Source organism: Poecilia latipinna, unplaced genomic scaffold (genome assembly GCF_001443285.1).
Source record: "Poecilia latipinna isolate Pla-1442-1.1 unplaced genomic scaffold, P_latipinna-1.0 Scaffold1961, whole genome shotgun sequence".
NCBI classification, from domain to species: domain Eukaryota; kingdom Metazoa; phylum Chordata; class Actinopteri; order Cyprinodontiformes; family Poeciliidae; genus Poecilia; species Poecilia latipinna.
In genome coordinates this window covers 56,473-69,356 of record NW_015114577.1, presented here as the reverse complement: position 1 = coordinate 69,356, position 12,884 = coordinate 56,473, and the positions used below count along the sequence as shown (strand labels likewise).

At 39.0% G+C, this 12,884-nt stretch overlaps 1 protein-coding gene across 1 annotated transcript in view; it reads right to left on the bottom strand.

Annotated features, from left to right (window-relative positions):
* The window catches only part of LOC106935420 (contactin-4-like), an 81,452-nt gene that overhangs the window by 30,842 nt on the left and 37,726 nt on the right, over positions 1–12,884 (bottom strand). The window contains exon 4 of the mRNA XM_015015864.1: positions 2,484–2,687. Within this exon, the coding sequence (XP_014871350.1) occupies positions 2,484–2,687 (204 nt within the window). The remainder of the gene's footprint in view (positions 1–2,483; positions 2,688–12,884) is intronic.

Genomic DNA, 12,884 nt, shown 5'->3' with positions numbered 1-12,884 from the left:
AACTTCTCATCCCTCCTGTCCCTCCCTGAGACTTTTCTTCATTAAGCCCATGACTTGGGTTTTTTTTTTTTTTTTTTTTTTTTTTTTTTTTCAAAATGTTATTGGTGCTATTTTAGACTCTACAAAGCAAAGTCTAAAAAGTTTGGCGACTTGAAATAGAAAACCTGAATTCTTCCCCTTAAGTGATGCTCAGATAAATTATATTTATGTTTGTAATTGTGTGCCAGGCTATTTCTCTAAAACCCTGCTGATTGTCAGCTGAGTGCACCAGATTACTCCTCAGTAGCTTCTTCCTGGCTTTCGCTGTAATGCGAAGGCCAGTGTTGCACAAATAGCTCCAGAGATGGAGGAAACAGCCCCAATTTCATCTTGTGGGTTTGGTGAAGCGTGTGTTATCAGGACGGCTCCCTGAGTGACTGTGAAAGCTAATTCAGATCCTTATCACAACTGTCTCACACCGGAATGTAACCACAGTCCTATCAGCCATGTTAAAGCAGACAGGTGGAGGGAGAACGTAATTGTCTCATACCATAACCTTTTGTAAGGAACACCTGTTTAATGTGCCCACCCTCTCACCCGCATATCCAAACCCCACAGCTCCCATTTTGGTGGAGAGGGCTGACATTTATCTGCTGATCCATCTACTGGAGGAAAATAAAGGTGACGAAAGAGAAAAGTAGTAGAAGGAAGAGTTTTAGGATGGGAAAACACACCACTCTCCACACCTATTGATACTCCTGGGAAAGACTTACAAAATGTTTTTTTTATTAATTTTGCTATGGTAGCAAAGTCTATCAATGTAAAATACAATGTCCATTTTGAAATTTATTATTGTTGTTGTTGTTGTTTAAATAAAATCCCCAGTAGCACAGTTATTTGTTCTTTTGCTTGTGATGTTACCCAGGTTGCAGTCAGAATAACATCTTTGATCCTCTTGGTTCAGTTTCTAGATCAGTTGTTCCCAAACTTTCCAACTTCTGACCCACAAAATAAAAATGTACGAAGGTCATGACTCTGACCTTGGTTGAGCATACAAACATTTTTGCAGAGTCAGGTGAGAAGTGATACAATGACAACACAATCAGTATTAACAGCCTACATAATAACCAACATGTTCCTTTGAATTATTTTCAAGGCTTGTTTTTTTATATATATTTTTCATTTCTTTATATATAGTGTCTCATCTTAATTTTTGGGATGTAAGTTAATTTCTGATGAGGCTTTTAAGACCCCAGGCTTACTGGTTTGTGACACCAATTAGAGTCCCAACCCAAACTTTGGGAACTACAGTCCAACAGTTCCCAAAGTCCAAATTGCCCTGGACTGTCTCTGACATACTCATCTTTGTGTCATTTCTATGCTGATTTCCTCCAATGATTAGCCTGGTAAAACCAGCCTCTTGTTGTATGCTTTGCTTCAAACAGAAGCTCTGGACCCTCGGCCACTGAGGAACGATTGCTTCCTAGAGGAGAAGACTCTGTTGAGGTTTTAAACATCTGGATCTGAAGGTTGTCACGTGGCGTAGTGGGTAGAGCAGACGCCCTACATGCAGAGGTTATGGTCAATGCGACTCCTGATCTCGGTACCTTTGATGCATGTCTTCTTCCCCCTTTAATCAATTTTATCCCACTATATATGTTCATATATATAAAATCGATTGGATTAATTTTTACCTGGTTGCTAACATTTGGCTGTGATGAATACGTTAGCTTCATTGTGAAAGTAACTATGCTGTGAAGTGTGTTGGAATTGGCATGCGATATAAACATTACTCCCCCACTGAGCCCAACAACATCTTCGCCAGCAATAAAATGTTTTACACATTCTTCCTGTTCTGACTTCAATTGCTCAATATTTGGAAGCAAGTCCAATTAGCACTGAAAAGCTGCGTTCACACTGCCAGTGCTAAACTACTGGTAAACCATAATTCTGAAACAGCTCAGAAAATCAATGTCATTGTTTCTGACGTCTCCTTCTGTATGCTGATTGGCCCTACTGAAATTCTACTGGAGAAATCAAGGTCAATGGGAGAAATTCCACATGGAACACTGATGAGATGAGAATCGGACGGAATTGCACAGGAAAGCAATAGCCAGACTACCAATAACAACCAGTTTTCATTTTTCAGCTAGAAGCCACCAGATTTTCACCTAAAATTTATTGGTAAATGAAAGAATTCCCAGGCTTTCAGATGAAAACAAGTATGACAAAAAGTTAGACCAGAAGAAATCTGTAAGCAGGCCAATACTTTATCCTAGTCCTGTGTTTATAGATGAAATATTCTTTTATCTTTTAGTTTTGAAATGATCAACAGTACAGACTCAGTAGCACAAAAGGCTCTAATTTGCAGACCTTCTGACAGAACAGTGAAACATGCAGCCAGATGTACATGAAGCTTTTAAGCATTCCTTCCACTCCACGTCCTTTTTACCATTCTTCTGCTAATCCGTCAGCATACAGCGCTAATAACCAGCAGTGCTTACCGACGCTGCGGAGCACTAGCGGAGTGGGCGGGCCCTGGACACGGGTCTTTGTGACAGTGTTAGTCACCACACAGGTGTAGTTTCCAACATCCGAAGGCTCCATTTTGGCGATGTACAGATTCCCCGTCTCCTGTGAGACGAAGCGCCGGTTGTCCTGCTTCACAAACGTCGGGTACTCATTGAAGATCCAGGAGAAGATCAGATCTGTGGGCACAGAATAGAACATTTGTTCACTTAAATACAAAGGAAGCATCTCAGAGGTCATTAAAGAGAACTGCTCAACTATTCCTGGAGTGGAGGAAAGGCTTTAGAAAGTCTGCTGGTAGCAAAAATGAAAAATAAAACACATAGAAGACCTGAAAATTAAAAACAGGAGACGTTCCAAAAAAAACTGGTTTTACTCTGACTCTCTCCATTTATTCTTATTCTGCAACAATTTGTACTAGTAGCAAAATGTCTGCTGCTTGGGTGGAGTACAATTTTACAACCACTTCAGCACAATTAATGATTCATAAAAAATAATGACTTTTAAAATGTCATGTTTACAATCCATACTTGGTGCAGATTCAGGCAGATGAAACTATTTTACCAGCTAAATTTTTTGACCTCCATTCCGTCTTCTGTGTTCTCTCGCTAAATGAATTCATGCAATAAAATAATAAAAAATAGTGGAATATGAGTGACAACTAACACTTTAAAGCCTTTGTGATCCATGGCTGTATTTTAGCCTGCAGGCTGCCACTTTACCAGATGTGAGAGGCGTTTCAACATTATAAATGCTGTGCAAAGGTGTGAAGCTATTTATTTTAATTAACATCTTTGCATACTTGAGAAGCCAGATCAAGACAGAGGACTTCAGTTTACACAGTTTTCTGGTTTATTACGCTTCTGATTTGAGATAATGAGGCACTTTAAAACAAAGAGAATAACTGCAAGTACAGTACAGCTTATGCACTGACAGAGAATTTAATAAAAGGATAATATTCTGTAACTACTAAGCGATAATGATTAATGAGTACGAGCTACACTAAAGCCTCCATTAACCTGGTCAATAATCCAGTTTAGCTTGAGTTAGTTTTTCTATGGAGATAAATGGACAGCAGATGGACAAAGAGGATGAAAAATGTGTTAAAATTCAAAATACAAGACACATCGCGGTCACTCTCCCTGGCAGCTGGTTTATGATTTAACCATTGACATCGGTTCGGCGGAAAAAGTTCAGAGGCAATTCAAAACTGGTATTAAGAATTGATTGCAGAGCAGAGGGTTGCCATGGCATCTCAAATTAGATCTAACCTCGTTTTACAACCTGGAGTCCCACAATTTCTAGAAACGGGCATCATGCGTGCTCCATATGTGAACACAGGAATTCGCCGCGTTAGTCACCCCTTCATGAGGCTCGCCTCCGCTTGGCTACCAGCAGCTGCACCGACTGAGCTGGAGGTGGCAGATCAGAGAGTTGCCAATGTGGGGAGGAGACGGGTCCTGAGACTCATGAGCAACTAGTTCACATTTTCCATTTACAACCTTCAATTCTGCAGCTTTCTGGGCTGATTTATGGATTACTGTTTGGCTTTTTAATCGCTCGCTGATTTATTATATAGAGTCACTAAACATGGTGGGTGATTTTTCTGCCACTTTTTTTCAGTTTATTTTGATGATTATGTTGCAATTAATAGTTAATTGTGGATTATAATCAACCATTGATAAAAAAACAAACAAAAAAAAAAACAGAAGTCCTGGTTATGTTGCCTGTGAATTAGAAAAAACCCAGGAAAAACTCATTTTAATGTAGAAATGTTACATTTACAGCCATATTGCAGCCTAAACAGTAACAGTGAAAACTACTGGCTTGGAGTTTATCATCATCATCCACAAGGACGATCATTCGCAGAAAGTATTGGCTACTGAAGCTGCCTATTTACAAACAGGGGCTGATTTTGGCACATTTCTTCAACAAAACAGATGAAAACCAGGAACTAAAGGTAAACACACTATACAGGACATAGACATACTCTCCACATCCCATTTTTGTATCAAAAAAGCTATTTATTTTTACCTTATTCTGGCTCACATTTTAGGAATTGTTTACCACGGCAGTAGCCCAGGGCTTCATTTTTTTGGGGGGGAGGTCCAAAGTTTCTTTTTGTTTTGTTTTTTTTTGGAACTGAATGCTTTGCAATAACTGTACTTTATGTAAAGCTTAAAAGGCATCATCAGGTAAGTTGCATTAATATGCTGAGATTTTTATGAATATGAACAATGTAAATAAGCTGCTGCTGGGCACAGCCCCAACTCAAAGTTAACACATTTTATACACATCTAAGTGGCTGCAGACAGATACACGATTGTACAACCATACATCTTTGAAAAGCAGAAGTGGCGCCTACTCTACAACCATTAAGAATGCAGCAAGTTGTTTCTGGGTGGTGAGTCAACAACAAAATCCTTGTGTTTTTCCAGCAGTTATTTTACAGTGTATACAGCAGTAAGACCACCAGACCAAACATGCTCGTCTGCTAATAATGAATTGGGCGGAGCTCTGCTAGGGAGTTTTTTTTTAGCACTTGGACTTTGGACGCAAATGAAAGGACAAAAACGTGCAAAAAGTGAATTTGGCTAAATAGTTCCCCTTTAAAATCACCTGAAAACCAACATATGATTTTTTTTATTAGCTGTCAGTATCAGAATTAACATAAATATCTGACTCCTACAGTAGTAGGAGTCTGTCCTGTAATTGGTGGGTTGTTGGTTCAAAGCCCTGCTCCATTTTTCAGTTGTTGTGTCCTTGGGGAAGACACCTCACCACCTTGCCTTGCTGGGTTTCAGTTTTTGATGATAATAACTGAAATGAAGAAAGTTTTTGACAATATTGTAATTTCTGGAGATGCAGCTGTATCTCACTTATTAATAATAGAGAAATGACTTGAAAACAGCCATCAGCCTTTTCTCCCAGCAGGATCCTCCTCCTGGCTCAGAGCAGTAGTAGTAATCATGGTTTGGAGCTCCGGCTCTGGGTGTGTCTGTCGTTCATCCTGACGGCCACAGCAGAGAGCCGCAGGGACCTGAGACACTTGGAGACAGGATAAGGCATGTTGTGTGTGTTTGTTTCCTCTCCAGTGCATCTGAACCACAGCTGCACCTGCTCTTGTTCTGAGTATAAAACTCTTCCAGCCATGCAGCACGTGAGCCACAGAATGCCGCAGAGATAGAAAGCATAATGAGGCGCCTCGCAAGGCAGGAGTCAAGAAAATCATCCGGGGCATTGACTGTTCAGGTTATCCAGCACTGCGGAGGGAAAACAGGACATCACCGAGCAAACCCTGAAAAGGAATCGAGCTGTTTGGGTTTTCACAGTCACCGCCATAGCAACACAGGTGCCCTCTTTTTGGATGAATAGTGGATGTTTAAGATGAATAAATAAGCAACAGCATCCTTTAATACATCCCCTTTTGATCCATCGAAAGAAAAGAAAGGTAACATTCCACAAAACACAGACCCCCGCAAGCCCCACTTTGTGCTTCCCCTCTGGGTTAAAGATCACTTTGCAGGAGTCACAATGAATAAAGCTGCTCCGCTCACACAAGGACTTCAAAGGACAGGCCTAAATGAATATTCAGGAAGAGAACAAGATGTGCAAGTCAAACATGCCCTTCTCTTTGCACAGCTAAGATCAAACCCAGACAGACTGGTGATAATGCACAGATGGAGCATGGAGACAAAGATGGGGAGGCAGTAAACTCAAATCAGAACAGTCTTTATGCCAGACTGGAAATGGGAACGTCTTCATCAAGCTGGAGCACCTGTGGATGGACACTGATGATGTTATCCATGTTTCTGGAAATTTAAATGTGAAGAGGACAGAGAAAACACGAACCAGTCAGATGATGGAAATACATTTAGATTGATGCATAACATTTTTGCTGGGTTAATCTTGTTTGTTAATTGACCCATCACAGCCTTTAGAGTTACACAGAAAGCAGCTGAAAGGCCTTTGTTTCTTAACGTCATTTTAGTGATGTTCAAAACAAAGGGCTAGTTTTGAAACTTTTTCTACAAGTACTTTCTGTACTGAAATTGAGCCACAAATATTTAGGGAGCTGAATTATCAACAAGTCAGATTAAAAAAGAGAGGAAACATGCTAGCGGTAGCCTAGCAACGGAGCAAAGTTCACTGGGTGAAAACCTCAGCAGCAGGAGAAAAACATGGGTGTCCTAAAAACTGCCACCGTATTTGTCAAGTCAGAGATTTTTTGAGACTCCGTATAAAGCCACGTGAGCTTCAGCCAGCTAAACGAATAGATGTTTACAAGCTGAATGCTAACATTAGCCCATTTTCCACGGATGTGGTTTCAACATCCATGCTCATAACCAAGACAAAAAATCTCAGTAACAGGCAACATCAGCAGGGCAAAACCTCTAGGTTTGAAAAATAAGAAAGAAAACATTGCCATTTTTTTTGTAAAACTTTTGTACAGATCCTTGTAAACTGTATTTAATTTTCTCAAGGTTTATATAAAAAAAAAAACCCTGTCTTTAACACAGATATAGAGGGACACTGGTCAGCAAAAAGGTAAAATAAAAAACAAACTGAAGCATTTTATGAAGGTATTTTGCTTATAAAGAAAGCAGAAAAAATAAAAACTCATTCTGTTCAGAATTTCACAACATTACATTAAATGGATGTAGGTAATAATGTTTTCTGATTGGTATTATTGCAAAAATACCTTTTAGGTTTTCATTTCTTCTCAAAAAGCATACATTAATAAATGCTAATGTCTTTTTTAGGTAAATTCTCAACTGTGTGAATAACTTTTATCGACATACTGACCTCTTAAGGACATTCCCGTCCCACAGTGAAACGTTTTAACTAATGGTGGGTGTAAACCTAACACTAGGAAATTAGACTCATCTCACATGAACATTTGATAACACTTCCTTAGCTTACCCATAAATGACAAACTGCAAGCTTCACTGTTCTAGATGAATAACTAATTGTTCATCTAATTTGTTTTCTTAGGTATTTAAAAAAAAGATAGGTGAAAAATAATCATATCTTTGATCAACGCGCTAATTGTCATGTTTTTCACGTAAATGAACGTAATTGAGTCTTTTCTGTTAAGCACATATATGCTCTATTTTTCACAAGATGGCACATAATAGAAAGTTTATAAAATACTTTGGTAGAAAAAAACGAACAAACAAAAGAACCCTCCAGAAAACTGAAAGAAAGCTAAAAGAAAAAAAAAACAACTAGAAAAGTTTTTCTTTACCTAGAAAAGAAATCTGAGTGTTTTTAAAATCTAGACATCATTCTTTGGTTTGACATAGATTGAGAACCTCAACTTTCCTCTTTTCTTTTATAGAGATGGCTTTTTCAATTTAGGTCTCACATGAACATAAATTATAATAATCCTTAAAGGGAGTCTTAAGTACTTTAGCCTGACAGGACCACTCAAAGTAAAAGCAGCTCAGGATGAATAGTAGGTAATAATGTTCCCAATAAGTAGTTCATGCATGAACCCCTGGTAGACTGTTTCCTCAAACCACCAAAGAGAAAGTTTTGCTGATGTACATTAATATCCATCCGTCCGTCCGTCCGTCCATCCATCCATCCTTTTTCTGTACCCTGGTCCCTTAGTGGGTCAGGAGGGTTGCTGGTGCCTATCTTCAGCTAACGTTCCAGGCGAGAGGTGGGGTCACCCTGGACAGGTCACTAGTCTATCGCAGGGCACATTAATATCCATTGGTAGTTATTTAACAGAGCTGAAGACTATATTTAAAGCACTTTGTGAGAATTTCAGGTGGTTTCACACCTCAGTCTGGTAGACTGTAAGATTGGAATATTTGTTCAATTTTCAGATGTGATTCACTTTCATTGTGTCAAATGAACCAAACCCTTTGAAAAACCTGTTCCCTTCCTCACCTGTGGTGGCGCTGCACCAAGAGCCACTGAAGAAAACAAAACAAAACCTCAGAAGAAGACTGAACGCAACATCCTTCTTCACAAAATGGAAACAAAGATGGAGCGGCGTCAGAATTCAGCAGGTAGAGTTACAGCGAAATGGCTCAGATTAAAACATATTCATGTGTTAGAGTGACCTAGTCAAAGTTAAAACCTACTGTAAATCCAGTTCTGGAGAACAGTGTGATCAAAACACTTTCTACATTTTTATTTGTGAAAATAAGCCATCATTTTCCTTCTGCTTCAAAATTATGAAATAATTTGTTCAATCACAAAAAAAATAAATCTACATACTGTCAGACAGAAATCTGTGGTGGAAGCATGGCCGTTTGAACATCACAGTCCGAGTTATTGTAATCAGCTTTCTGCCCTCACAATTCATACAACCAACTTAGCTAGAATATAAAAATGTAATCAGCGATTACACATGTCACATGAGTGACATCATCCATGCAGCACAGGCCTGTTTCTTTTTCCTGTAATGTGATTCATTTCTATGAACTGTCCTGCTTCTCTTCCTCCCAGTAAAGCCGTCCCCTCTGATGAGCCCCACAGGCCCTACGGAAAGAGCCATGGATATTTATATCAAATCAGTCAATAGCTCTTTCCAGCATGAAAAACAAACATATTGTTTTTTGTCAGCAAGTAGAAGAAGAAAGAACAAAAGAAGTAAATGTCTAGTAGTGGATAAATTAATCTAAATTGTTTGAATGTAATCAATCTGAGTTTAAAACTAGGACAAAGACAAGCGGGCAAAAAGTTTTCAAGCAAATCTTTTCAAGTTTGAACTAAAGAAATCTGAAGAAACTTGACAATTACAAAGTCAACTTTTTAATACACTGAAATTTATAGCGGTAGATTTAGAGGCAACAGAATAATATTTTATGAACTAGTTAGCTTCTGCACTGCAGCAGAAGCTAAACTGTCTTCCTTATCGCTGTCTTGGGCTTACAGCCAATCAGAGCTGTAAGAGAGTAAATGGTTTTGCAAACACACCAGCCAATAGGAGAGAATCCGCACTGCAATTATGCAGGAGTTTTTCTGATCAATCATAAAATTATTCATATTAGGGGTAGAGACGACATCACACAGTGTGTGAGAGAGACCAGGCTCACCGAAGGTAAACAAGGTCTCATTATTATTTAAAAAAATTGAAACAACAATAAGAGTTATATGCTGTTATATGCTGAGCTTTTGCCCCGAGTTTAAAACAGTAGCAGGTTGACAGAGCAGCAGCCATGCTAAGGCCATGTGTTCCATCTGACTTCGTCTTTAAACACCTCACTGACAGGTTAACACTTTGAGTCTTCCTTGCTCTGCACTTCAACAACACAACACGCTGTTGATTTGGAAACGTTCTAGCACTTAACTATGATGCATTCACTGATTAAAAAGCCATCTGATTACCAATAAGGCATAAAATGGTTTGGTTCCGGTCACAAACTGACGGATCTTTCTGATCAGAACTTCCAATCTTTTTCTGTGAGAATCTTCAGCAGCATCTTTAGAAGACGTGTTCAAAAAGCTGTTTGTCTCTCCATATTGTGTTGCAGAGTGCAGTTCTCCTGTATTTGCCCCAGGCTTAAAGAATCTTCTGATCCACTGTTTCCTTTACAGGACCAGACAGGATGCACATGCTCTGTACTCTTAAAGCCTCGGGTGGGAGGAGAAACAGGGACAGTACACACACAAGAGAGAAAGAAAGAGGGAGGAAAGGGAGAGAAAGAAAGAACAAAAGAAAGAAAGAAGGAAAGATTAGTACAAGGGAAAGAAACACCCACAAGGGACTTGAGTCTTGAGTGGCCCTTAAAGGTCTCCCCCCATCAGAAAGCAGAGGTCAGCAGCATTAGTACACAGCTAAACACAGTAATTGTGTGGTTGAAAGAACGCGGCTGGGTCACACTGGCAACCCATTAGTACAGCTGGCTCACAGGAAGGCAGACAAAGACACACTGAGCTTCTGATTTTTAGTGATGGACATGAAGGAGACCCAATCTGAATGTCTGGGAGGAACAAACGAGAAACGACAAAGGAGAAGAAACGACAAAGCTGCTTTAATCCAATGTCTTTCTCTGAACCTCCGCATGGTGATTATAGCAAAACATATTTACAACCCGCAGTGACAAAGCCATTCATCCTGGGTTCTGGCCTTCCAGTAAGTCCTAAAGTTGCAGACTGTAAGTGCTGATAGGTGGAGGTCACTGTTACTGCTGTCACTATGTAGGTGTTTTTTCTACACCAGTAACAATGACAGTAAAGACGGATTAAACTCAGTGAGTGGTTTGTTTATTACTACCACAGAGGAGACTGTTCTTCCTGGGCTCCACACCACAAATATTATAAGAAAATCCTACTTTTACAAATATCACAAAACAAAATACATAATGAAACATATTGAGACATCAACACAATCAAAAGACAAAATTCAAAAAGCCGCCTCAGCCAATTTAACATTGATGTACATTGGAAAAGTACATCACAAAATAGACACAAACAAAATTAAAACACAAGTTTTCATCATTTTCAAAGATATATTAAAAACAAACAATGACAATATTCTCTTCGAGTATAAATTCATCACTCACACTTGACACATTTGAATTGCTCCTGCCCCTGGGACTTGCACGCTATTATTTCCAAATTATAATGGCTGCTCATGAACATTCACATTTCTGTAATTGTAACGTTTTTTTCAACACAAACACTAGAGAAACCCTGCAAATGCAACACACTCTAGGTGTGTGCAGAGTGTGTTGGTGATTTATTTCACCAGAACGTATTTTAAAAGTTCTGGTGAAATAAATTAATCTTGTGCTCTAAAATAAGATTTCTGTCTTCGAAATGCATGTAGACTGAAGGGGAAAATGTAATTACTTGCATTCTCAGTTAGAAAAGAAGAATTTACATAGAAAGAACAGATCAAAGTGAAATATGTGTGAAGGTTATGATAACCTGCAAAATATCTTTGATTTGTATAAATTTTTGGTCTGAAAGAGACCAAAAAAAGCGCCCGCTCGCTTATCTGGATTCAGGTTGCGGGGATAACAGCAATTTAAAGTACATTTTGATTATGTAGATGTTCAGATTTTCAGCTTGTCAAATTCAGTTATTAACACCAAATGAAAACAACAACTGCTTCAATTAACGGCTGGACAAGCAACATATTTGGAATAGTTAATATTCTGAAAATGAGTGCACTACCAAAGCTGCTAACCTGTTTTCATCTTGATCAAAATTTTCAATTAACTCAACAGTCATTCATGTCTTGAGCCTAGAGAGGAAGCTAGAATACTCAGAGAAAACCCAACCATGCATGGGGAGAACTGCAGACTCAGGCCAGGATTCAAACCCAGGAGCTGCAAGGCAGCAGTGCTAACAACTGCACCAACTGTTTATTATTATTATTATTATTATTAGTTTATCATTCTTCTTTTCATTTCCCTCCCACTTCAACGTGTTTACACTGTCTGTCTTTGTTACCTTTATCTCTTTTTCAGTTTAATGGCCCAATAACATTTAAAGCTTGTCAAACAACAGCCTTTTGTGGAATTAATTTAATAAAGTCTGCTGTACAACAAGGCAAACCTGCGTTACTCCCTTCGCAGCACAAACATGGCACTGACACTGAAGTTGCCAGGGCAGGACACTGGAAAGAGAGAAGGAAAGCTTCACCACATGACTGGAAAACAACAACACCGGGTTATTTTTAATCCTGTCTGAATGGGTCAGAGTAGCGGCTCCGCTAGGCAGGTTAGCTGACCTTAGCATTAGACAGAAAAAGGACAAATATGACTAAATAGTGCACATCGCCTCACCTTCATGTATTAAGACACTTACTGTATTCTTAATAAAATAAATAATATAATATGTATAATAATCAGCACACAGAGTGTTAAATAAGTCAATGACTAACCTTTATAAAGTAGAGCAGAAAAAAGCAGCTTCACATTGAAATCAAACTGATCACATGAGCATTAAAGCAAACAAAGCTCATGCCAAACAGTAGCTTTAAAAAACTGATAAAAAACAAGATGTGTGCCTTTGAGAAATCAGAATGTTATGATGACTGTAACATCTTTTCCCTGGAGGAGGTGGAGGGGAGGAGTGGGAGCAGGATTGCAACATCCATGCAATGTCTAAGTGATGCAGCTGAAGCGCTGGCTGCGGGCTTGCATCATTCTTTCAACAGGTAGAGCTGAAAGCTCAGGGAGAAAATGAATCCTCAACGGCCATGAACCTGGGAGACTCCCAGTGCAGCCACCCGGTTGGCCCAGAAGAAGCAAGCACTAATACCAGCTAGAGTTGAGAAAAATAATCTAAAAAAAAAAAAAAAAAAAAAAAAAGTCTCCAGAGATAAAGTTTTGTTTGACACACACGCATAATTTCAATGCTTTCCAGGTCGTCATGCCTGATTGTAATTCACCGACAGACTGAAT